The 25,919-nt window shown below is 38.1% G+C and overlaps 1 protein-coding gene across 4 annotated transcripts in view; it reads left to right on the forward strand.

The window, feature by feature from the left end:
• Positions 1 to 25,919, forward strand: part of LPGAT1 (lysophosphatidylglycerol acyltransferase 1) — a 65,451-nt gene that overhangs the window by 22,407 nt on the left and 17,125 nt on the right. For all 4 annotated transcript variants that reach the window (XM_051616075.1, XM_051616076.1, XM_051616074.1 and 1 more), the window contains 4 exons: positions 4,324 to 4,442; positions 10,877 to 10,972; positions 14,038 to 14,311; positions 23,085 to 23,211. In XM_051616075.1, coding sequence (XP_051472035.1) covers positions 4,324 to 4,442; positions 10,877 to 10,972; positions 14,038 to 14,311; positions 23,085 to 23,211 — 616 coding nt within the window. The remainder of the gene's footprint in view (positions 1 to 4,323; positions 4,443 to 10,876; positions 10,973 to 14,037; positions 14,312 to 23,084; positions 23,212 to 25,919) is intronic.

Consider the following 25,919-nt stretch of genomic DNA (forward strand, 5'->3'; position numbering starts at 1 on the left):
TATGCTGTTTGTTTATGCACCCCCAGGTGCTATTTGCCCTCTTGTCTGCCAGGGCACCTGGCGAGCTCATATTGAAGCTACTGTTGACCAGCACCCTCAGATCCCTTTCTGCTAGGCTGCTCTCCAGCCGCTCCTCTCCCAGTTTATATTTGTGCCTGACGTTTCTCCATCATGGATGATGCTGGTATGAGAACTGCATCTGGTTCCCTCACTGTTTGGTTCCTAATAGCTGTTGACATTTCTGACAAGAGACTGGGTTTTTGATGTGTTGTTGTTTTTCCTTTCCAATTCTCAAGAGAGGAAGTTCCTCAAGAGAGGAAGTTAAAACTCAACACATTTTTAAATAATAACCTCAAGTACTTAATAGAACCTAAGTTGTTAGGATTCCAATAAAATTGATACCCATTCTTACAGCATGCATTGTAGTGAAACTATTAACTGTAACAAAGAAGACGGTAAAAAATGTCAGTATACAAAAATGCAATATGCAAAATGAAGTCGTTCTTCATTATTGCTAGACAATTGCAGAGAATGCTATTCTGCCATTCTTGCCAGGTATATTCAAAAGTATAAAATAAATCTACTGAATTATTAGTTATCTGGGTAGTCATTTACCCAGCCTAATGACATACTGCCATTTAAGCGCTTGGATATTTATTCATAGCATTGCTTACTTGCACACAGTTATGTTAAGGACAGGATTACAAAGCAGCCAAGTAGTCTGGGAACTCAATAACTTCATTTAGATATGTAATCCTTCAGTTAAAACATGAAAAAACTTGTATTGCTTTTATTTTCTTATTTAAGCTTTGCAAGGATGGCCTTGAACAAAGCTTGATTTACAGCTCATAGTGTGAGGTATTTTCTTGATGTTTTAGAGACTTGTATACATCTTGGATTTCTTTTATAGGAGCAGGATAAATTCTTCTGTCTTACAGCATGCAATTAAGTAAATGTGTCTTCATCCTTCGAGAAACCTTTTGTTTGCAAGTCACAAATTAAATATCTCTTACAGTTAAGCCATTTTTGTCTCAACCTTGTGGGTAAAAGATTTCACTACTAATGAGGATTACCCAAGTTTACTGTGATTTCAAATTACCAGGTTAAACTGATTTATTGCTCCTGCCTTCCCTTGTATTAGTTCACTATGTTAAACTGCATTTGCAGAAATCTAGCTATGGTGAGGCTGTAGACACAGAACTGGTATCTTTAAAAAATATGTCCTGGCAATAGAAGGAAACCATGGAGGATTGTTTGCTCATTTTCAGGCCCCTGAGTGACAAATATTTGGGTTTAAACTGTTTTTGTCTTGATACAGTGAAGGAAAGCAGTGTTCCTGGTTCTGCTGCCATGCAGCTGAGCTTTTGATTTGAATGTTTCCAGCTACAGTGAAGGAATGTAATAGCACAATTTTTTTAAGGCAAAAGGTGCTCCTTTTGAAAATTTCAGTGTAGTGAGAAAATCGAGGACAGTGACTTTAAAGGGATACTGTGAACTTAAAAATCTAGATACTTGGGGTTTTTTGTTCTCTGAAGAATTGTGGTAATGGCAGTGAGGTTTGTGCACACTTTTGTAGTTTGCTCTTCTGATTCCAATCCTGAAATGCTCTGTGAAGGACTTGCATGAACTGGTTCTTTTCTCCTTGATAATCAGGTCAATCAATTGACCATAAAGCGTTATTAAGCAGAAGAGACAGCCTGATTGCCTGAGGAGAAATGACAGAGGAAAAAAAAGTAGAAGATGTCCAACTGAATCACTTACTTTTAATAACTTACTACCTGTCAGCTGTGCCACAGAAGTTGAGCTATTAGTCTGGCTAATTGATAGATAAAAAGAATTGAGGAAATCAATTAAAGAATTATATCACAATTTTTTAACCTTGTGTTCGGAGTGGGATAACAGAGCCCACCTTTTTACTCCTTCTCAGATGAAACTTGTTAGTGCACTGTAAGCTGTTTGTGTGGTTTTGCCCTCTATTGTTTTTAACAAGAGTGGGCAAAATACTCTAGGTAACAGCGGAAGCTTTTTTTCCTAATTTTTTTTGTCTGGGGCCTATCTGAAAGTTTCCAAGTCAGACATTACCTTTCACCTAGCATGCTAAAATGTACTTTTTTCTAGCAAATGAAGCTTTATGAGTTCTTCTCTTTACTTGTTTTCAATTGTGTGCTGTTTCTAATATCTTCCATTTTTCAGTCATGAACTTTGTTTTAATCCTTCAGAAAGTTAGATCTGTGAAACATTTTTGAAGATTAAAAATAGTTTCTTTTTAAGCTGCTGTACAGTAGAAATGGTGAGTAGTACAAATTGATATGTTCCAGGAAAATATCTGTAGCAATCTATTTTTCTCAGAGTAATCTAAAAGTAAAATAATTCTATTTGAAAAGAATTAGCTACTTCTGAGAAACGTTATTTTGCTGAGGCTTAATATGTTTAGTACTTAGTTTTTATTACTTTTGGTAAGCTACGGTTTAGTGAGACACTTGTATAGACACTGAAGTAATAATATCAAAATCAGTGTGCTGTTGATTCATTTCCCTTTAAAAAAATTATCATTTCATCTTAGTGTCTTGCCTTGTGGGATACTGCCATAGGTAAATATGTGAAATACTTGATAAGGAAGGTACACGGTCAACTAGGACTGCCATGTCAAGGTATTCTCCAACTTCCATGGAGATAGAGAGGGCACTGGAGGAAATTTGCACATAATTGAGGAGAAAGGGATAAAGAGGATCTTTCAAGTTCATGTTGAGAAAACTAAGAAAGGAGCTGTGCTTAGCTTGCCCAGGGAAAGGAAGGGAGGTTGAACAGTATGGATTGACTAGTCCTCCCTACCTTCATATCTCTAGTTTGTTTCTACTTGTTGCCAAGTAGAGCTCTTGTTTTTTTTAACTTATGTTCTAGTCTTAATTCAGTACTAATTTGGGAGCCATTAGAAAATAAGAGAAGTGGCAATTTCAAAGGTGTGATGTTAAATGGATTTCTGCAGGGACAGGGAAGCTATTCGTGGATTATTGCTCCCTTCAGTGTGTACCCTGTTGATTTTTTTGTAAGTTAAATCACTGCTTAAAAAACAAATATTAGTGAAGTAATTAATTATCTTGTGATGAGAGTTGTTTACTGCTTGGAAACCTGTTAATAAAAGCACTGAAGATTCAGTAGCAGTGGTGAAATATTTCCTTTGATGTCAGAATGAAAATAATCATCAGTAAGAACCACATAAGGTACTGAACAAACACACAAAAATAATTGTATCCCGCCGCTTTGTACTTAACAGAGCTACTCTGCCTGCTCATCTTGTGTTGCAGTAACCATCTCTTTTGTTGAAGAGGGCCGGACTCTACTCACTTGTCCCTTTGTCCCAATAATGACAATAGACATGTTCTTCTGGTCTTTGATTTACAAAATACTTTTTCTAGTTTTCCATCCTGTGTTCTTCTGTGGGAAGCAGTCTTCTCTTTATCTGTTCAGTTACTTTGTGATGATGGCATTAGCAATTTTAATATATTTTCCTTACCTCAGCATGTTTTTGCTGGTCATTGTAAATGTTGGATGATCAACAGCTGTAGCTTCCTCCTGACATCATTCTTGCCACTGGAGCATCTGGTCTCTGCTGTACAAATAATGACTAATAATTTTTGACATCTGTTAGTATTTTCTGAACACACTTTCTTGCCTATAATTAACTTGTTGAGATTTGAATTACAGAGTTTATTTCATGTAGTATTTTAAACATAATGATCCAACTACAGATTTTTTCTTTTGTTTTTACCGGAGTCACTTAATAATAGTAAGTGCAGAAATGAAATGAACTTGCTGAGTTAAAAACAAACAAAACAAAACAAAAAACCAAACAACAACAAAAAAGCCAACCCAAATAAACAACAACAATAAAAAAAACAAACCACAACCCCCCCCCCCATTTTTTACAACATTTTAAAAAATTATATATTATTTAATTAGGTGAGCCAGCTGAATTTGGAAGCTGGGTCAAAAGCTAATGTAAGTTTGTATCCCTAAATATAGAGTAGTGTAATGACACAAAAAGATCAATCTCTGTGCATATGTTCTGGTAAGAGTATTTTTGTTTTGTTCTTATTCTGCGCATGCAATTTAAAACTAAGCTAGACACCCTCTGCTTGGTAAAATGGTCTTGCTAATATTCCTATTTTATGCTATGTGCCAATTTAAATTGACATGTAGCACGTAGGTTTCTTTATTATAATTGTCTGGGTATGGGGTCTTTGGGTTTCTTGTTTTGTTGACAGTAACATTTCCATGTAGTCATTGTAAAATTCACCTGTTTGTTTTTTTTTTTTCTAATAGTAGTGGAATGGGGTGATGACGTTACGGCAGTATCAGAAGATGAAGCCATGGTGCTGGTGAACCATCAAGCGACGGGTGATGTCTGCACTCTGATGATGTGCCTTCAGGATAAAGGCACGGTAGGCTACAACCAGGGAGCGGGAGAGCTTCTGTCTGTGCCATCTGCTGCCTTGGGCGTGTTGCATCTGTGTGCAGGACTGGTGACTACCTTTTGTGTGTTAATCCACCAAATCATCTCGAGGCCCTGAAAAGGAAGCCTTTTATTTAGATTTGGCTTACTGTGACAGCCAGTAGCCTGGAGCAGGCTTTAGACCGTAAATGTTGCCGTTGAAGAAGTTTGAATATGAGTGGAGTCAGTGTGCATCCAGTCTAGGTTAACAGAGAGGGAAGCAGATCTTGCAGGTAATCATGTACTTGACTTTACTCTCACCTCATGCCCTTGTGCAACTTATGCCAGCTTTGCTCAAACCAACACAGGTCTAGCTTCTTGGTTGACTTTATTACATATATGGAATTTTTCTCAAAGTTAGAAGCAAGTTATGTATGAGATTTTGGTAGGAGTTCAGAAACTAAAAGTGACTTCCCCATAAGGTCATCTCCAAGTTAAGCAGGCTTGCTAAGGTCAAAATGGCTTGACTTCTTAGTTCACAAACTCTTAAGCGTTTCTGGGTGAGTAGTACATCTAATGTCAATTATTTCGTGCATTGCTGTTCAGAGAACTCACATCTAGGAAGTGTAGTGCTGGAAGCTAGAGTATGGGATCTCAACAGGAAATTAAATGTTTGTACAAATCACGATGAATGGGGTGGTTATGTATGATTAGGCTACAAAGGGTGGGAGACATACCTGGCAAGCTGAAAAAAGGCATCAATTGTGTCTTTGTGTTGTCTTTCTTATGGTCATAGGGTGAAGAAACAAGGAAAACAACAACTGCTCTTGGTTGATTCTGCACTGTTTTTCTTAGTGTATATTTGTATAAATAGTGTATACACTGTATCTCTACAAGTGACAACTTTTTTTTGAGAAATTTTACAAGATCTTAATTATGACAGCAGAACTGATTTAAAAAAAATCAAAGAAACAAAACTCAAATAAGAAAGTGTGAAAATGCCACTCAAGATTGAGCAGAGACTAATTTCTTTCTACTGTAGCCTAGAGAAGACTGACTTTTAAAAGTACTTTTAATGGCTTTAATTTGTTTTGGAATCGAGGAACTTACTTATATGTTGCATTTTGTACTGTACTCCAATGAGTAGAATGACAGAATAAACAGTCTTTAATTACCTCCCTCAAAATTATGCATAGGACAATCTTGTAATAAAGATGTCACTGTGAAGTTATAGTCCTGTGGATATGTATTGCCTATAATCTCAACTATTGATGTTCTGGTGTTTTAAATATCATAGAACTTCATTGACTCATATATGTATACCAGTGTATATATAAATCTAAGCCATATTTAGCCTATTTGACTCCATAGCTAAAAAAATTGCAGTCAGGATAGAGTAAGTTTCAGTGACTGTAGATTATGTTAAAAATGGAGGAAGGCAGTGAGATGGCAAATAATCTTCACCATGGAAACCATTAGGTTTGTGGGTTTTCAGAAAAGCAAAACATCCTTAAAATCAGTATTTTTTCCCTTAAATAGTTGCAGTCATTGCTCTTGGAATATGCATATGCAGACCTTAGCATGGCTTTAATGTGTTAAGCTAATAAAGAAATAAAAACTACAAGCTTCAATGCATTCTTAAAATACAGCATGAGTAGTACAAATGGCTAAAAATAATGAAAGAGATCAAGGTAGTTTATCCTTGATAGAACTTGCTGAATCAGGTGTTTTTAAATAGCATGCTTTGTATTTATGAACAGAAGCGAATTGTCATTACTTTGAGTGACTGAAACCACTGGAGGGGAAAAAAACCACAACAAACCACCTGCCCAGGAGAAATTATTTAAGACATCAGAAGTGTCTGATTTTAAGTTTTGTGTTTTTCTGTGTAGTGCAGTAGACTACTGAAAGGTTCTTGCAACTTGAAAATGTTTCCTAAGGGTGAGGTCAGGAACTGTGATGGGTATTTTTTTCTAGTATTTTGTAATTCTTACATACAAATGACAGTGTAGCCTATCTGTTTTAAGCAGGTTTAATCCCACTAAGCAGTAAGCTAAGGCACCTGTTTTAGGGCGTTTCTTGTCTTTCAGGTACACTTATGTAAATAAGGAGAGCATGATCTCTTATTAGGGAAGTGGAACTTAGCTAAAAGTTATAATTTTAATGGAAGAACTGGACTGGCATTATTTGCTAATATGTGTTACCATAAGATAAGTCACATAGAGCAAGTTTTCAGCTAAATCAGAAGTGACCTAATAACACTTTCTATAAAGTTCAGGAAATTGTTCCAATATGTTAGTGAAATAAGTTTGTTAAAACAAACTTAGTAAGTTAGTTGAGGTCTCATAAACATTAAAGGTTATGTGTCTAACAAAGAGAAGTACATTAAAATGCTTTTATTACTACTTTCTGACTCGGTTAGGACTGACAAATGTGACTTCTGATTTAGAGCAGAAAGCAGTGCCAGAAATGGTGCAGGGGAGAGAAAAAAATAGAGCTTGCAGTTGTTTCAGTGCAAGTTTCAAGATGTGTTTCCAGCTTTCATTGTTAAGTCAGAGGTGCTTGAAAGCTGAAAGTCAGTCTATTCAGGTTGCTTTGTTATGAAATCTATGTAGAGTAAAATGAAATTGGGTCTGTGAATAGAAGGCACCTAGATTCTTTTAGTAAAATTGGTAAAAGCTTTTGCTGCATTCTGAAGTGATTTAAGCAGGAAGGATGAAGCAAAAATGACCTGAAACAGCATCCAAAAATTCTCTTAATCCATGAACAACTACGAATCTGTACTCAAAGCATTTCTGTGTGTCTTTGCATAAACATACTTGAAATGCAAGTGATAAGAGACTTATCACTCATCTGATAAGCATTTATTCGTTCCTGAGGATACTAAGTGGAAGAGCCACCACTAATATCTTGTAGTGTCCTCTGTTCTGCCCTTGGTAGCAGAACAGAATGAATATCCAATAATCTAGTTTGCCTTTTGATTGCAAAGAAGAGAATTGTATTCAAGTCTTTGAATTCCTCCTTTTTGATTTTGTGTTAAGAGTCTGTGTATATATTAATTAATTCATACTTAAAGATATTTTTATTTCCTCTTTGTAGTTCTTATCACAGCCTAGGCTTACAGGCAGATGTGTAGTCACTGAGCTCTGGAGTTTGCCTCTTTGTAGCCCACTTGGAGCAAACTGCCTGGGTGTTTTGTCTTAGTTCTAACTTGTATGTCACACTGATCTTTGACATAATTGCCTCAGTCCTTCTCAAAAAGACTGAGGAAGTCCAGGAATGCTAGTTAGAAGCTCAGTGTTGCCTAAAACATGGTGAGATGGACTTCAGGCTCTGAAGAGGAATGATCGACTTTCAGGCTAAACCTACCATCAACTAAATGCCCAGCTGGTGCACAATAATAAACTGGTATGGGAAGAGAGGAGCACCAGCATTGCTAGGCAAGAGTTCCTCTTCCAGGATTGCTATGGAACATCTAGAGACCAATACTGCCTCCTCAAAGACACAAACCTTTTCAGGGAATCAGATTATTAAGCTTGCTTATCTCCTCCATTACCATAGATTATGTTGGTTTAGTTTCTACTTGATGTAATAGAACAGTACATGTCAACATGCCAAAGTAATAGATTAATGCTTACTGTCATATGGGTACTGCTGCAGGCTAAATCATCATCAGTGGAATTTTGGTGGTGTTTTTGTCAAAGGATGTCATTCCCTACAGGGACTTGTTGTCTTCGGGCTGGTGTGTGGGCATGAACTTGTAATGCCTTGAAGAGCAATAACACCTCTCAGTGATGCTTTTTATAACTCTTGTCCTTAGAGCACACCTTTTCTTTTTCTCTTCCTAAGGCTTTCTAGCTTACTGAAATGGAAAGAATTTTAATCTCTGTGGAGAAAAACTTTTCCTTTAAGATCCTCTCTTGTATTTAACACAGGCCTGGGAATAGCTGTATGAGAAACCATTTCACCAATATTAGTCGTTAAGTGGAGAGTTTTACCTAGGAACTAATTTTTCTTTTACTACTCACAAAAATATAGTATGTCTTTGCTCCTTTGGATGCATAGCATCTAGTTTAGAATTACCACAGGTAGACAAGAAGGGACACTAGCATGTCACAGTGAAGAAATGGCTGCTTGTTTCTGAAGGACAACTGTTCTTTTCTTTGAGGGCTTTACTTTTCTCTCAGATGTGATTTCCTGTTCCATGACCAGTGATGCTATAGGGTCCAGAGACAAGTGCTCTTGCATTATGCAAGATCTTCAAATAAGTTTGCTAATATTAAAAAAAAAAAAAAAAAAAAAAAAAAAAAAAGCCAAAAGTTAGGTGTTCTTAGGCAACAACAGCTAGCTGCTAAATGTGACACTTAGATTTAGCTGGAAGATCACCTGTATGTCCAAGGCCATAAAATATCTTAAATGTTCTTTGGCAGATATGTTCTTCCAAGTGTATAAAACTGCACTTTACTGAGCATCCGGCCACAGTTTTTTAAGGATAAGTGAAAGAAATAGGGTACGTGACAGTTATCTTTCTCCAGATACATAACCCAGGATTCATGCATAGTTTCTGTGGTCAAAAGGGAGAATAGATACTCGGAGCACTCCAGGAGATAGATTTCTTCAGAAGAAATATTTAATGATATGTGCAATTCTAGATATAAATTGCAAATTATCGAGCTGCTTTTACGAAACTGAATTCCTGTATGAAATATAATCTGCTTCTTTTTACAAGTTCCATCTGGACATGTCAAAATATGAAAGCAGGAAAACCCCACCATCCTCCACTGTATCAGACTGTTTTGTTAGAAGCATTGTTGGGGCATGGATGTGGATTCTGAGCATTTCAGTTACTGTGCAAGCATCTGGTGTTTGGAGAGAAGCGTAGAGTACAGTTTAGTGGTAGATGAACTAATATATGAACAATGTGTTGTATCTTCTAGGGGAAATCTTTCCTTCCTAGGCTGCTCTGTTTCTGTCTTGGCGCCAAATTATGTGTCTTGGATAACTAAATGATGCCAAGCAGAAGGTGCCTGACTACCAGAGAAATACCTTGGTTCTCCATACACTTTCTTGATTGTGATAATTTGAAGAGTACTATATTATATGACTTTAAGTTTCACTGACCTTGAATTAGTCTACGTGGCCATATATCATAGGGAAGGTTAAAAGGAGCTAGCCTAATGTGTCATAGAATCACAGAATGGTCAGAGGTTGGAGGGGACCTCTGGAGATCATCTAGCCCAACCCCTCTGCCAAAGCGGGACCACCTAGGGCAGGCGTCCCAGGAATGCATCCAGTTGGGTTTTGAAAGTCTCCAGAGAAGGAGACTCCACAACCTCTCTAGGCAGCCTGTTCCAGTGCTCTGTCACGCTCACCATAAAGAAGGTTCTCCTCATGTTGAGGTGGAATCCATTGCCCCTTGTCCTATTACTGGGCACCACCAAAATAGACTGGCCCCTTCCTCTGGACACCCACCAATCAGATATGTATAGACATTCATAAGATCCCCTCTCATTCTTCTCAAGACTGAACAGCTCCAGTTCTCTCTTGTATGACTGAGAAGCATGTAAGAGAGACACTGGCTTTTCTGGTGTTGCAGAGCCAAATCCTGCCCCTTCAAAATCTACATGTAGGAGCTGTAGAGGGGAAAGATCTTGTGAGAGAGGAACCTTTTGCCTTCTGTTATTTACCTTCTCTGGAGTAATTATTCTATGTTAAATCTCAAAGGGCTAAACAGGTACAATATCTGCCTTCACTGTCCTGTAAGAAGTGATGGTCAAAGTGTATCTAATGGCTCAACTTCTTTTTTTGCCTTCTCACCATGCTTCTTGGCCAGGACAAGAAGCATGACTTAATGAAATTCTCAAGGATGCATGCAGCTGCTCTGCTATGAGAGAAATCAGTAATGGCATGTGGGCTGTACATGGGACTCAGTGAATGCTACTGTTCAAAGATAGAGGAAGCATGTTTAGAGCATCTGCATGTCAGAAGCATGAGGACGACATGATCTCATCCCTAAAATCTCCCAAGTACAAAAAATATAAGGAAACATGTTTTTGTTGTAGGCATAAAACGTTTCAAGTACAGATCTGTATCGTTTTGTGTACTTTATCAAACACTGAAAATGGCTTTAGTTTGCAACTGGCTTGAAATTGTAGTGGTATGTCAGTAAGAAACATTACACTACCTGTGTGAAAAGATGGAGTAGAAGTTACTCTAGGATATGGCTAATAGTGTAGAATTGTATATTACATTAAAAAAGGCAGGTATTTAATCCTGCTCTTGAGGGAGAAGTGTAGCACCTGTGCTGCACTATACTTTGAGACATAAAGGACTTAATTCCATGTATTTATTTTTTTTGCTGTTGTGAGATTGACAGGAATGTGACCAGTATATACATAATTCCATGCAGCTGATATTTACTAAACTTTTTTTTTAACTTTTCAGGTTGTCCGTCAGATGATGTGGCTGATGGATCATATTTTTAAGTATACAAACTTTGGCATTGTGTCTCTAATCCATGGAGACTTCTTTATAAGACAGGTAAATGGAAACATGTAATGGTGGTTTGATTTATCCTTCTACTTGGAACATGGTGGTGTTGTGGGACTTACTCATTACCTCTTGGATGGTTTGCAGGATGAAATAACTATGCTGTAATGTGTGTATTGGGGTAGAGCTTTGGTCTGAAACTGCTCTTTTTATCCAATCTTATTATTTGCCTAGACACGAATGTTTATGGAATCAATTATGATGGGAGCCTTTTATGAGAGAGTTGTACAAGCAAAGTACACAGGCCTTTTTGTCTCTCTGCTTCTGGCTGCCCATTGTTGGTGCCTCTCTTCTTTCCTTAGTGACCTTGAAGTGATGCAGTGAGTCTGCTTAGATCACTGTTCTGACTGTCAAAGTTTCAGATCAGGAAAGGCGGGACTGTCCCTTTTGATGGTGACATGGTAGTAGACCAGTTTAAGGTGCTGATGGACCTGAATAAATACTTGAAGGTTGATTATTATTTGAGCATCAGGAAAGAATGTGAGTTGAGCCTCGCGTTTCAAATGTTGAAGAGTGCAAAGCTCAGATTATTTCTTACAATTTGGGGTGTTTTGTTGTTGTTTGGTAGCTGTTGATCAAGCTGCACTCTAAAAGTAGAAACTTAGGACCACAATGGTAAGCATGAACCTGCTGCTGGTCACATGAACTGTGACATCCAGCATACATGTTTCTTTTCTCTCCTTTTATTTGTCTGGACCTCAAATGTCTGTGCAGCCAGATAGAATGAATTAATTTTCACTTTACAGAGAAGGTGAAGCTAATTTACTCAGAATGAAATATAATACTGAATCACAGATGTAGACAGCTAAAGTGAGAATTCTCACTAAGACTAGAGGCATGGGTAGAAAACCTCAGGCAAAATTAGATAATAAAATAAAGGTCTCTTGAAGCATACAACTATGTACTGTGAGATTATGGAAGGGAGCAGAGTTTGACACTTTGTAAAATAAAAAACTATTTTAGTAGTTAAAATTCACAAGATACACATTTTGAGGTATACATGGCTGTCAGATTGCTGATTGTAATTTTTGACTGTGGTTGCAATGCTGGTTACAAAACCAAGCCATTACTGAGCTGCAAAAACTAAGACTTTTCCTCAGTTTTGTAAAGTGGCTGAGATACACAACATCACAAATAAAAAGATTGTCACCATGAGTCTAAATATAAACCAATTGAAAAGGAAATGTTACTTGCCTGTTAGTTAGCCCTTTGGATGTACTAAAAACACTTAAGGCAAGTGAGTAATGATCCTTTGCCTAACTACAGAAAGGCACTAGTAGTATTTGGATGAGCAAATACTTTAGGTTTTTTTCCCCTGTAAAATGATGTAATTTGATCATGGTACTACACATCCTATTTGTTAAAAATGCACATGAACCTCATTTTCAGAAGCAGCACCAATGGCAGTTTTAGGAGTGCTTGTGAGGTCTACTAGAAGTTGACTAATGTTGCTAGTGTAGCTACTCCTAGTAGCTCGTTGTATCAGTGGTGCAAACTACATGGCATCCTAAAGGATTTGTCAGCAGTCTGCTGCTACCTGTTTTCTTTCCTCTAAAGGAAAGAAGGCTGAGCCCATTCCCTGTGATGGTGATCAACTAGCCATGGTCTTCAAGAATTGCTTGTATTAATGAGGTACTTCTGCTTCTGTATAGCATAGCTATTTCTGGACGGTATGTGAACTGTGTTTTATCTTCCAGACATCTTCAGTATTCCACTAGTCACAGTTGCTTTTAAAGAATCCTGTCATTCCCATTAGTCCAGATTTTTCAGTATTGCAGCAGCGTCTTAAACCTCGTGGTATTTGCTAGACTACAATTTATCCACCAGTCCTGTTTGTTATGTTTGTTTGAGTTTTGGAGAGTTCTGCTATCTAACATGTGAAGGATTATTGTTCACTTCTATTTTTTTTAACTACTGTGCTATCCTGGAGTCCTGTGGTCTGTTGAGAAAGGACTGGTTTAACTGAGGAGCTTTTATATTGCTCTTTCATTACTTTAGTATGTGCAGGCAGAGCTTTTTTCCTTCCCTGTCATGAGGTAAGTTGGAAGTAATGGCTATCTTGAGTCTTCAAAATCTAGGAGAAACACTTCCAAAAAACTTGTCTTCAATAAAATACTGTTTCTTCTTGTCTTCCACTCAACCCCACTCTTTCCATCTACCTCCCTCTGACAGAAAAAAACAAAGAGTGGAATGTTTTTGGCAGTTTTGTTGATGTTTCAGAAAATTAAAATCACCTCTGCTGAGGACAGCATAAATTTCGTACACCTGTGTCTTTTGTGAGATTTGGCAAAGTCACTTTGGAGCACTCAAAAATGCTAATGGATGTAAATTCATTCTTGTGAAAATCTGGGTAGCTTGTCCTTGCTGTGTGCAGGGATAGGAAGAGAGGAGATTGTTGTTGAAGATATCAAAGGTATTTCTACAGTAATAAAAGACAGATCTTACTGTCTTAAGTGAAGAAGTTGTGCTAAAACATCAAAGAGGAGAAATGAATGAGTCATTCAAGCAGCACAGGTTTGGGTGAAATCTGTGGTTCTTCCGTGGTAACCCAACTCAGGCCTGGTCTCGAGGTCTGTCTGTGGTACTTCTGCAGTTCTAATATAGGATGGGGTGAGAGGTGCATAGAAGACTGTGTAAGCAAAGATCCTGTTTGGTTTGCAAAAACTACCGATGATGCATAGACCTCAAAATCATAGCATGACCTATAGCCTGTGTTGCAGAATTCAGTTCATCCTTGGGACCCAGTAACAACTAGGGAATTCGGTAAATAGATTCTCATGTTCTGTGGAGTTCTTAGAGTTTGGCCATTGACCTTGCAGATAAGTCATAAAAATGGGAACTTCATTCTCAATTTCAGGGGCTTTTTTTCAGCCTTTTCTGTAAAGTTGCATTAATTCGACCACCAGTAGGTACTCTGAGGAGAACATTATTTTGTGTTGTCTTAGGGGCTTATTTGTATCTCTGAAAAGAGCAATCTTAGAAATGTAATAATTATCTGTCTAGTGCTATCTCATTTAAGCATTCTTTTTTATGTAAGTAATGTTTTATCTTTACAGGGAAGAGCCCACCGTGACCAGCAGCTTGTGTTACTCAAGGAGCATCTAGAAAAATACTACAGGAGCCGCAATCGGAAATGGATTGTTTTATTTCCAGAGGGTGGCTTTCTTAGGAAAAGGAGAGAAACAAGCCAGGCATTTGCCAAGAAAAACAATTTGCCATTTCTTAAACATGTCACTCTGCCGAGGCTTGGGGCAACACAAGTGATTCTGAAAACGCTTGTAGCGCCGCAAGAAAATGGAACTCCAGCAGGTAGAGAAGCTGTGATGAAAGGTAAGAGGTCCACTTCACTCATGCATAAAAAGCAAATTGAATGTCAAGTTTTGAGTTAAAGCAAAACCATTTGTGTTGAATTGGGCTCTTTAAATGTCAAATACATCTATAACGCACCATCGTATTTATAGAAATACTTTGATATTTGCTTGTAGTTCCACTAAATTTATTTTTTATGTTGAGATGCACAAGAAAAGAAAACCTTGGTTTTCATTTGGTGTAGTCTGTAGTGTGGCTGCATGAATGTTTGTCTTGGTACATGTGATGAATAGAGCAGATACTGGAATGAGCACCCAGGGTGGGCAAGAAGGTGTGCTGCTCCTTTCAGCAAGATTGATCATCAGTTTCAGTATTGGTTTATGGTAGTGTGGAACTGTTGTAAAAGTATTTCTAGAATATGCAAACTATATTCAGATACTTAGTCCTTATTTTGAAAGTTTCTTTGCACCCAGTACTGTATACCTCATTTCTCCTTTTGAATTATTTTCTATTGAATTCAAGTTCTTCTGTTCTCTACAGATTTTTGCAATGACTGCCCCATTTGTTGCTGGAGTTAACTGTCACTGTTGACTAGATTTAAAGGATCATTTTGGCTGTCTTATGTTAGAAGAGTTATAAGGGAATAAGAACATGCCTGCAGCATTAATTTTCTGGAAAGCCTGGGCTGTAGGGGGGAGTGTAGGTGGGACAAAAATAATGCCTCTAGTTATGGAACTCGCTGCTTTTAGTCTCTCAATTTTAAAAGTTAACTTCTTGGCATGTTCAGGGAGTGGGGTTAGATCTTACTTAATCTAGCTGTGCATTTCTGTTACTTATTATAGAAACAATGGTTTGGGAGTTCGTGGTGTTTTCTAATTCATGGGTGGTGCTGGTATTTCCATAGCTGAATTATTATAATTGTTTAGCAGTTTGAAGCAAAGTCCATATTAATTAAGTCACGTATGCAGATGACTTGGGTATTTTTTCTGTACTGAAGGTCAAATTTCAGGGTTAGCAGGAAGCCTCACACAGAAATTACTTCCAGATTTTTAGCTTTGAAGTTAATCTTGTCAATGTAGGAAATGAATGGAGATTATGATCTTGCAGGAGTGTAGGGCAGTTTTTAAATGAACTGAAAACCAAGCTGTGGAATGTATCAGAATATTTCCTTTCAGGCTGCATTCAGAAAAGAAAAGCTGAAGAAAGCCCTTGTTGTCTTCAGAAGATTTTAGGTGTAAAAGAGAGAAACAGATACCCCGGCCCTTGTTAAAAGTTTGGGGTTTTTTTAAGGAGAAAAGTTTGGCCTCTTCCTGTTGTATTCCTTCTCATCTCAAAGGCAAAAAGTTATGAAAAGTAAGAAGTTTCCCAAATGAATTACAGGCCTTCTAGTTCTGGAAGGGAACTAAAAGTGTCTTTTTTACGAGAGCGCTGGTCAAACACCAGTTTTGTATTTTCATATTGGAGATTGCTATCAGCTTAGCTGAACATCAAACCTGGCACCTTTTTTAAATTTTTTTTTTGGGGGGGCAGCATGATTCAGACTGCAGAGAAATGAGCATTTGATTATAGTTGGCCTAACTGGCTACAAAAAGAAAGGAAGTCTCTCAAATACTATGGAACTGCATCTGTCCATCCTACTCAAAAGACGGAAGGAAAGATAAGTGGGCAAAAATAGGAAAGAAATATGTGGGTTTTACCTATTACTCTTTCAGAGTAATGGTCATAAAAATATAACAAAAGCGGTGAAAAAGAGAAGTGAAAGTAAATATTATATGCTAGGAAAGGATAATATTTGATAGATATGAAACTGGGGTATTTCAAGTCCTCTCTTAAGCTGATGAAAATGTTCCTAACATGATAAAACTTCCCTTTCAGAAACGTACAAATGGTTAATTGTTGATCTATATCTTTTATCAAAGACTCTTCCTCTAATCTTCTGCCTCCTGAATGCTTTTACTGAACTTTTGCCACTTGAGAAAATTATTGAAGAATATCTGTTCATTGAAATGAAATAGAATTGTATAAATTGATAATGTATTACGAAGAAGCATAGCAAGTTAGTGATCATCTTTGCTTTTTATCTCTCATCTTTCCCCTTTTTTGACCGGATGAAAAAACTCAGCTCACTGAAATGAAACTTGCCTGTGTCTTCCTGGGGTTACCATCATTGAGTTGTGGGTGCTAGAGGCAGCTGTAGTACATATAGTAAAGGTTTTACCAGAGTCTGGCATAGAGATTGAGTATGAACTTTTTGTACATTATTACTGGATTCTTTTGCTTGGGGAGTGTCTTTTGTGTCAGTAGCATCACACTTGAACTTCTTGGTTCACTGGAAACATTTTTCCTCTGCACCACTATTTCTTGTGCTCTACACTGTCTTATTTAGCAGTGTTCCTGGTGTCCTGGGTTACCAAATTATTCAGCTTACTATAACAAGCTTTCTTCTCAGTTATTTATCATTCTTTCAATCTCTTTGTTACCACCAAGCTTTATTGATAATGATGGGGAATGCACCTTCACCTCCCACGTGATTTTAGTTAAATTAGTTTATAGGGTAAGAATAACTCCTCATCAAAAATGATGACCCCTTCCGGTTGCGTGTCCTGGGTAGCTCTGTTATGATGAGTCATGATACACAGCTGTGCTGTTCTTGAGTGCTGTCATTTTATTAGCACCTAATTAATTTGAACTTGTATCCTTTATACCATTGTAGATTTTATACTATTCTACTTTCTTAGCTGGAATGGTGTCTAATGCTGAAAGAAGAAAAGATGACAAAAGCAACTTTAATAAAAGATAGTTCATTTTTAATATCCTGTTACACTGCACCCTAATTTGATACAAACCAAGTAGTATACAATTGTCTCATTGGGTTCCCCAGCCCACTGGCTTGCTTTGTACATCAAAGGTCACTGAAGCTGTGGCCTTCCAATAGTAGTTCATGAATTCTGCAACAACTAAATAAAACATAATCTGTTCTTCTGTAAGGTCTCTAATCTGATTTCTAACATTTCTTTGGTAGGGATTTTATGTTGTGAAGTGTGAGGTTCAGTAGCCTCTCAAAGATTTAATTAGCGTTAATTACATTAGTATTCTTAATATCCAGTCCCCTTTGCAGTTATTTGGTTTTTTTTTTACTTGTTGTGAATTCCCCATAGTTTACCTGCTTCTTCCTCTGTAAAGTGACCAGAACAACAAATGTTCCTGAGCTAAACAATCAATACTGTTTGGTTATTCTTGTAATTAAACTGATCAGTTCTTTATTGGTTGCTTTTCCAAGGTAAGCAGCCTCTCTTTTCTTCATTTCCTGCTAACAGTTTTCCAAGCCTTCTTTCATATTTCAAGTTCCAAGTGCTAGCCTATAATGGGGTGAACTAACTTATTGCTGGTAAATACTAAATTCAATTACTAAAGCAGTTGTTGCTTATGCTGCCTTTTGAAACACTTGTTTAATTGAACAAAGTCTTGCAATTTTATTCCTAAATAGAAGGATGGAAAAAGACATATTAGAGGTAGTACTGTCATGACTTCCGTGCTTTTGAAGCTAGAAAGTGCAGACAATGTGGCTAAGGGGTGTCTGTCCCTGAGAAGACAGTGTAAGTTAATTTTGGTGTCTGATGAAAGCATCCTTCTGGGCAGGTGTGCTGTGCCCCCAGACAGAGCACTGCTGCCAGCACCTGCGTTCCAGGAGAAAGTGTTAGTGCAGAATAGAAATATGGGCAGTGTAAAAATACTTGATGCATAGCCATCATCTTCTTAACCCTGTGGAGATCTGTGTTTGCATGCATGCGGGGATATCTTATGGTTTTGGTTTTAAAAATGTTTTTAGCAGAACACTGTTGTAGTTGCAAGTACAGCGTTTTTTCAGTTAATAAGAATTTATCTTTTTGTGAGTTTTTGAACTAGCAAAATGTTCTAAATGCCAAACAGCTGGCAATTCAAAGGAGTTTGAAGAAATTGTCCATTGAAGATATGTGTTGTAGAGCTTATTTTTCGACCAACCTTGTTCTAGTATTTTTTTATCCTGCTTTATTTTACCATGCAGCAATTTTTTGATAAGAGGTTGCTATGAGCTTAGTTAGAGCCATATTGAAATCTGATCTTACTGTTTTAGAATGCAGCACAGTACATTCAGTTCTAGTGCTTTTTCTCAGAGAAATTGAATTTTCCTTTCTGCAGAGCTAGATACTGAACTTCGTCACTGATTTTTTTTTTTTTTTTTCCCCCCTCCCAGACTTTTTGATTCACTGTTATATGAAAAATGTGACTTGAATAACATGTGGGAAGGCTTTTTTGTCCTGGAAAAGGTGTTTCTTATTTTGTTGAAGGTGATTTGTTATAGAGCAGTCTTGGGATTGTGAGTAAGGTGTTCAATCTGAAAGCTAATCTTCAGGGCAAAAAAGTTAATTCTATGGTCAGCGATCCAGTGAGGACAAGTAGAGGACAAGGGACAAGTTGCAAGAGTGCCTTGCTATGCAAGGGAGGCAACAACCTCTTTTTGGCTGCATTCAGAGTGATGTAAGTGTTCAGGAAACCACACCTGAATATTAGTGAATGCTAGTAAATACTTTCTTTTCCAAGTGGAAGCTGTGGTCCTCAGGTTCATGCCTGGCTGGTGCATTCTTTTCCACTCCAGATGCAACAACTACAACAGTATTGCACCATCCAGAGCTTGGCTGGAGGTGAGCTTTCCTGCTGAAACCTCTCTTTATAACTTGCTTTTTTTCTCAGTGGTGAACATTGGCTGTCTGCTGGTGGGTTTGAAGAGTGCTGCACATTGTCATTTCGGGTCTTGGCATTGGTTGAGAGTAACTCCAGGGAGCACATAAGGGGAAGCTCTGAACCACAAGAAATTTGTGATGTGTATCTGCTGTGAGAGGATCATGGAGGATGATGGAGCACTGAATGTCTTGAAGACACTGATGGAAAGTTCCTTCATAGCTGAATACAAAGCAACTGTCACTGAATCCACAGCTAGAACAAAAATAAGGAAGAAAATAGTTATGAAGATGTGCTTCTGCTGGTCATTTTTTTAAAATACCGAAAAGTTAGGAAACTACTTAAATTTTACTTTGACTTTTTGTCTCAGCCAGAAAGCCTCTGCTGTATGTGATTGTTCAGCCTTGTCTTAGCATCCATAAAGCAAGTTCTTACCATTCCTACTAAAGTACATTGCTACCATGTGGTTTGGATGCAACTATGTAAGACAGATGCCTGCAGGCCTGTCTTGAACATTTGTGTACTTTTTAAAAATAATCAGGCTGCTAACATTTTAAAGCAATTTGGGAAATCAAAATCCTCCACCTATGCTGAAAGTGGCAAGCAGGCTGACACCACAGAAAAAACCCTAGCCCTCAGAGAGATCAGCTTAATTTGGGCCTCTGCAGCACTTTCATCTGCGGGAGTCTCTGGCAGCTCAATCTTTCAGCAGGCACTAGAAATGAAGGATGCAGGTGTCTTTTAATGGTAAGTAGAAAATTCAAAAGGGCTTGGCTGTCAGAAACATCTCCTGGCTATGTTGGCCAAGCCAAACTTGGCAAGAGGAATTCTTGAATAAGTATACTCACCTCCCTTCTTTTCAGCTACAAATGCCAGACTTGAGATTCACACCTTATCATGTAGCAACTTTCTGTCTTGAGTTCTTGTTATTGTGCTCCATTTAAAAAATAATAGGGTTTATTCTTGTTCAAAGGTCTGGTTAGGCTTGAGAGCAGCATTCTCAGGCATACTGAGGCCCTTCTTCTTTGTGTTGTATGCAGTTGTCTGTTTCTTTTTCATTTTCAGCATCTAGTAGAGCTTTGTGGCTTTAAAATAAAAAAGCTTATGAGCAGGGCACAACACCGTGTAACACCCCAAAAAAGATCAGCAAAATGTATATCAAAATAAATTTTCTGAAATCCTCGGTAACTTAGGGTTTTTTGGCAGTGTGAGATCTCGGATGATTATGTAAGGATTATTTTAAGCCAGGGCAGCACACAGAAATATGCCTGTGACTGTGATTTGATAGCACGTCTTGCTAACTGCACGTGGAGGCAGCTGCACCAAGACCTGCTTGCTCTATAGGAGGGTCTATGGAGGTTGATGATACCTTAAGGTTTTGTTTTGTTTTTTTAAATTTACTTAATTATTATTATTTTCCCCTCTAACCTGGGGTTCTTGGTGGGCTGTCAGAGGCAGTTTTTTCTCCCCACCCTGCCTTGGGAGGGGCTGGAGGTGAAGTTGGAGCTGTTCTGAGGAATCCATGCTGTGCCTCTGCTCCACAACAGCAGAAGGTAGGACATCAGCAGAGAAGATGGCTGTGGTAGTATTCCTGTAATTAAGTGTGAACCATTATCCACTGAAAGAACACTTTAAAATACTAGCTAAATATTTAATAAATGATTTTAAAACATTTTAGTGTAAATAATAAGAGAATGTGCCCATATTCATCTGGCACTTTTTAATTGCAATTAATGATCTGTGTTGCTTATGCACTTAAGTGATTTACTTTTCTTTATCCATTCTTACTTTACAGCTGGGAAAATAATAAATTGAATGGCTTTGTTCTGAAATCCATTTCTAAATGAATACTTCTCTGGATTTACTATTAATTTAATATTGGCTTTTCTCTAATACATTGCTGCTTCTAAAATGAAGGACTCTGTAGTTAGTGCTTTTCTTAAGAGGGACTTGACAAGCACTCTTGTCATGATGCTGCCAAACCTGGGGCCTTTAATGGGACCTTGTGTTCTCATTTCACGTGTCTTGTCAGGGTTTTAAAATACTGTATTTCCAGAAGGTGACACTGGATGTTTCAGCTTGACCTGTGTAGCTGCACTTGGTCAAAGTCTGGAATAGCAGATTACATGCTACTAATAACTCATCACCTAAATATTAGGAAATACTGTCTGACCTTATTCAGGTAGCACATATGCATTTGTAACAAAGCAGTTACACCATGAAAACACTTAATCTGTTTGCTAAAACAACTGATAGATATATGTGATAGAGTTGCTGTAATTGCCTTCTCACAGTTAATTAAATATAATGCAGGTAGAAATTAATGAGTCAGTCCTGTATGTTCAGGTATGGACTAGTTGGTATTAATGACTGTGGCTTTTAGACTGTGCCTCAGACTATGTTGCAGATTCCTTCATGTGTGCAGTAGCTCTTCTGTAAAATTTGAGTGGTGATTCTGGGCAAGACAAAACATCTCTGTAGCCCAGCATCTTCTCCATGACTCCAAGTGCATATCAGAGGAGGCATGTGAACAGAGCAAACATGCGTCATACTTTGCCCTCCTAGCTTCTGTTTCCAGTATGGTAGGTTTCCCAAGCCAGGTGGGGGTTTCTGCCTGTTAGTTAACCCTGCAATGGATTTTTTTCTACATACTTGTCCAATTTCCTCTAGAACCCAGCTCTTGGCATCCTTGACCTCTTTCAGCAGGGGCTTCCACACAGGTTTTTTCCACTCAGTGAAGAATTATTTATCTCTGTTTGCTTTGAAGATTTTTTCTCTTGGCTTCATTTTGAATGTGTCTATTCTTGTATTGAGAAAGAGGTTGGACAGTCTATCCCATGCACATTCTTGATGCCCACAGTGTTTTCATCAACCTCAATCATATTTCTTCTATAGGTATCTCAGCTGCAGGCTTGAAGTGTTGTACTTTGTACTGGGACCTAACACCTCTTACGTGCTTCTGCCAACAGGTGGCCGGTTTTAACTTTTTAAATGCTTTTAGATGTTAGTGTGTTAAGCATTAAATAAGCATATTATTATGCTAGCCCAAGCATAACACGACCTCAGATAGAAGGCAGCTCCAATTCTCACAGAATAGATGTAAAATTGCTAAGCTAAACTCAAAGTGCCGTCTTGGCAATGTGCCTCTGCTTGCTGGTTTGCTTTCCAGATCTGCTGCTCTCTGTCTTTGCAAATCTGTGAACTGAAGACATGTCAGGTTGATATCTGACCTTGACTGTTGCTGGTAGTAACCTGTGTTGAGGTTTAAATTTGACTCTCCCTGTTAATAATCCTGCATAATCATCGTAGCATATATTTTCACCCTCTTTGATCAGTTTTCAGTTTCTAAATACGCTGAGCAGCATATGAACATGTATTGGCATCAGTCTTTCTGGGACTTTGTGGATGCTGTCTCCTCTCCGTTGTGAAAACTGACCATCTTCTATTTGTTGCATTCTTGTCTTTAATACTCAAGTGGTGTATTTATCTGTTGGTCCCATTACTCTGATTTTTAAGAACATTTAAAGGATTTTTTTTTTTTAAAGTCTTTGAAAATCTAACTGCGTTGTATGACACAAATCACTTTTGTGCACTTCCTCCAACGCAGTAGTGAGGCTGGTTGCCCAAGGGGGTCTGCATGGCTGTTACTTCAGCAATGATCTGCAACTGCCAGCTCTTAAAAAGGTCCAGTTGCAAATGTGCTTGAAGTGCAGACCAGGAAAGCTGGACTTTTAATTTTGGGAGTTGTCCTTTTGGTGAGTGGGAGGGATGCACCTGACATTTGGGCCAACAAACTGTGTGACTATTTGCACTCCCAGTGACTGAACTTTGTTCTCTTTTGTCTACTACAACGTGTAAGAACAACAGAAATAAGAGAGTAAAACCTTGATCTAGCTGAAGTTTGTAAGAGTTTTTCTGTACTCTGGAGTGAAATCTGGATTTGATTTTTTTTTTTTGCTGTCTTACTTTGTTTTTCTCTCATACTTTGTGAAACAAAAAATAAAAGGAATAGCTGTCTAACTAGTGATGTGGACTTTCTGATTACTTTTAATATCACCTTTCTTTTTGTTCCTAGAGAGCAAATCAAAAGGCCTCCAGTGGGTGATAGATACAACCATTGCCTATCCCAAAGGTGAACCTATAGACATCCAAACTTGGATTCTTGGCTACCGACAACCAACAGTTACACATGTACATTACAGGTAGGAAATAAACCTTCTACTCCTACATTGAACTACGATATTAAAAAAGAAATATTTAAAAATTAGTAACTCCATGTTTCAGGATATGGAAAGTCAGTAACAATGTGTTCTTATGTGTCTCATGCAGGTGGGCAACTTGTTATCTAAACACAACACAGCTTTTTATTTTGAAAAGTTAAGTGACCATTCCATAACTTAGCACATTTAAGTTTTTTACTAATTAATGTCCTGTGGCTGAATATATTTATGGGGAATGTATTTGGTGGCTAGGCTGTCTTTTCCACTTAATGTTAAGGTGCTGGCAAACCCAACTTGATTTTTTTTTTTTTTTTTAATAATAAGAACAAATGAAAAATTACTGTGTCATTAAACAACAAGTTTCCTGAGAGATTATTATATATTGTATTTAACTTTCTGACAAAGAAATGTCAGCATCATTTTAATAGTTGAGCAGAGCAGCACGCTGGAAATAGTAGCAAATCTCATTGACATCTAGGATGAGGAATTATTACAGCTTTTCTCCTCAGCAGTTCTTTGTATCAAGACCTGAACTAATGGAGAGAAAAACTGCATTTTGCCTTTGGTTTGCATTTAATTGTAAATCTGAAATCTACAGAAATATTTTAACAGTCTACTTATAGCAAAAAAGTTGATCACAATCCCAAAATTGCATTATTTTGCCTGAATTCCCTTTTGCTGGTTTTTGGGGAGCTTTTATACTTTTACAGTAAGCTTTCGGGCATCCTTGTGTGGATCCCCTGGGTGGCAGTTTAACTGGGAATGACCTTCTTCAGCGTCAGTGCTGTGTCAGTGTTGTGTGATGCAGAGTACAGGCTGCTCACTGGAGCTCCTTTCCATAGCCATGTTTAAATCTGTCCATGCTTTTTATAGAAATCTGCCTTCAAGTTTTTCCGAAGGTGAATACACTTACACCCTAGTTTATGTAAGATATAATATCTGTTTTGCTTTATTCAGGTCACCTTATTACTCTCTCAGATCTCTGGGATAATTGCAGGTCGAATGTATTTAGAGTTTTACTAAGGAGTGTTTCCAAAAATACTTCTTTTAAAAAAGATAGTTATCTTAAGTTGAATTAACTTCCTGCTTCTAAATGTGTGTATTCAAAACCTATTTTTGAGCAGGAGCATGAAGGTGATGTAACTTTCCTTGCATTAAACTTGAATGTTACAGTTCTTGTAGTACTAAAATTCTAAGAAAAAACATTAGAAATCATTTATTGTTTGGTCTAGGTTTGTTGTTTTCTTCCAGAGGGTGTAAGTCACTGGTTTAATAGACAGGGGCAATCCTCCCTTATATTTATTTTATTTTTTCACTAACCTCTAGGTCTTATGGTTTACCCTGTAAGAGCATTTTAACTGTGTCCCCAGAGGAGAGGAATGCAGTGCAGTGTTTCAGAAGGCTGAGTGTTGGATGGGATACCTCTGGAATAAGAACCAAGGGTCTTGGTTTTAACTGGAGCTTTGGCTAAATTTCCAGCCCTGGTAATTCATAAATTGGCGTGTCAAGTTGAGACATGTCCTCTGAACTGTGAGGGCTTTGGCTGGGTGCAGGGTAGCAGCTCTAAAAGACACGTTTAACCAAGTGCCCGGGCGGTAGCAGCCAAGGCGCCCGCACGCCGTCCCGCCACACCCGGGCAGGCGGGGGCTGGGTCCTTCTGGGCAGGCAGGTGCTGCATCTGAACCCCTCTTTTCAGAGGTGCTGATGGAGCTGGCCTTCAGGAGCTCATCTAATACCATTTTTAACCTGCTTATACTTAGACTTCTACCATCTCCTGTGACACAACATGTAACTATTACTGAGGGTGGCAGCTGGGACCACTTCCTTTTGGCTTGTGTTAATTTCTCCACCTGGTGCCTTCAGTGGTTGTACCCTGTTTCCAGTGTCCTGCCAGCCATGGATGAGTCATTCCTCAGTGACGCTCTCCATGGCCAGTGATTTTTCAGAGGTTTCTCATATCCTGCCTCCCTGTCCCGGTCTCCCTCCCAGCCTGGCAAGTCTTCATCTGTTTGATGTCTGCTTACACAAAAGCCTTTCCCAGATTACCTTGTTACTTTGGTCTGTCCCTTTTCTGGTTCTGCTATCAGTAGTTTGTGAGTTGACTGACATCCTGAATTCCCCACGGTGATTTCAGGATCACTTACCAAAGTAATAATAGCTCATCTTACAGGCTGTAACTTACACGTGTAACTGCTGGTGCCCTTTCCTTCCACAGTGCTCCTTGCCTTGTGTTTGCTGGTATTTAATTTCATCTGCAACTATTGTCAGGTCCTTCGGCAACTCTTCTCTTTGACTACCCAGAATAATTTTATACCAAATAAGTTATATTGCTTTTGTTTCCTTTTTGTTTCCAGATCTAGCATATTATCTAGCTATGACGTGCTAAGACATCAGAATGTCTCTGGAATTAGGGCTGTAGTTTGAAGTGAATATAGTGAATTTTCACCTTTGGTGTTTCTGACAAAATTTGTTTTTACATATTTTTGTGTGACTTAAAAAATATTTGTCTGCTTTATGTAAAGGATATATTTACCCATGGTAGGGTTAGCAGAGAGAACTGAACAGCGTGTTTACATACATTCACTCATGTTGCATCATCCTTTTGTATTGCTTATACACATTTTTTTCTGTTGAATTCCCCTCAAGGGCATTACACCAACTGATTATTTTTTCCACCAGATCACCTGACT

This window comes from Apus apus, chromosome 3 (genome assembly GCF_020740795.1).
Source record: "Apus apus isolate bApuApu2 chromosome 3, bApuApu2.pri.cur, whole genome shotgun sequence".
Taxonomy (NCBI): domain Eukaryota; kingdom Metazoa; phylum Chordata; class Aves; order Apodiformes; family Apodidae; genus Apus; species Apus apus.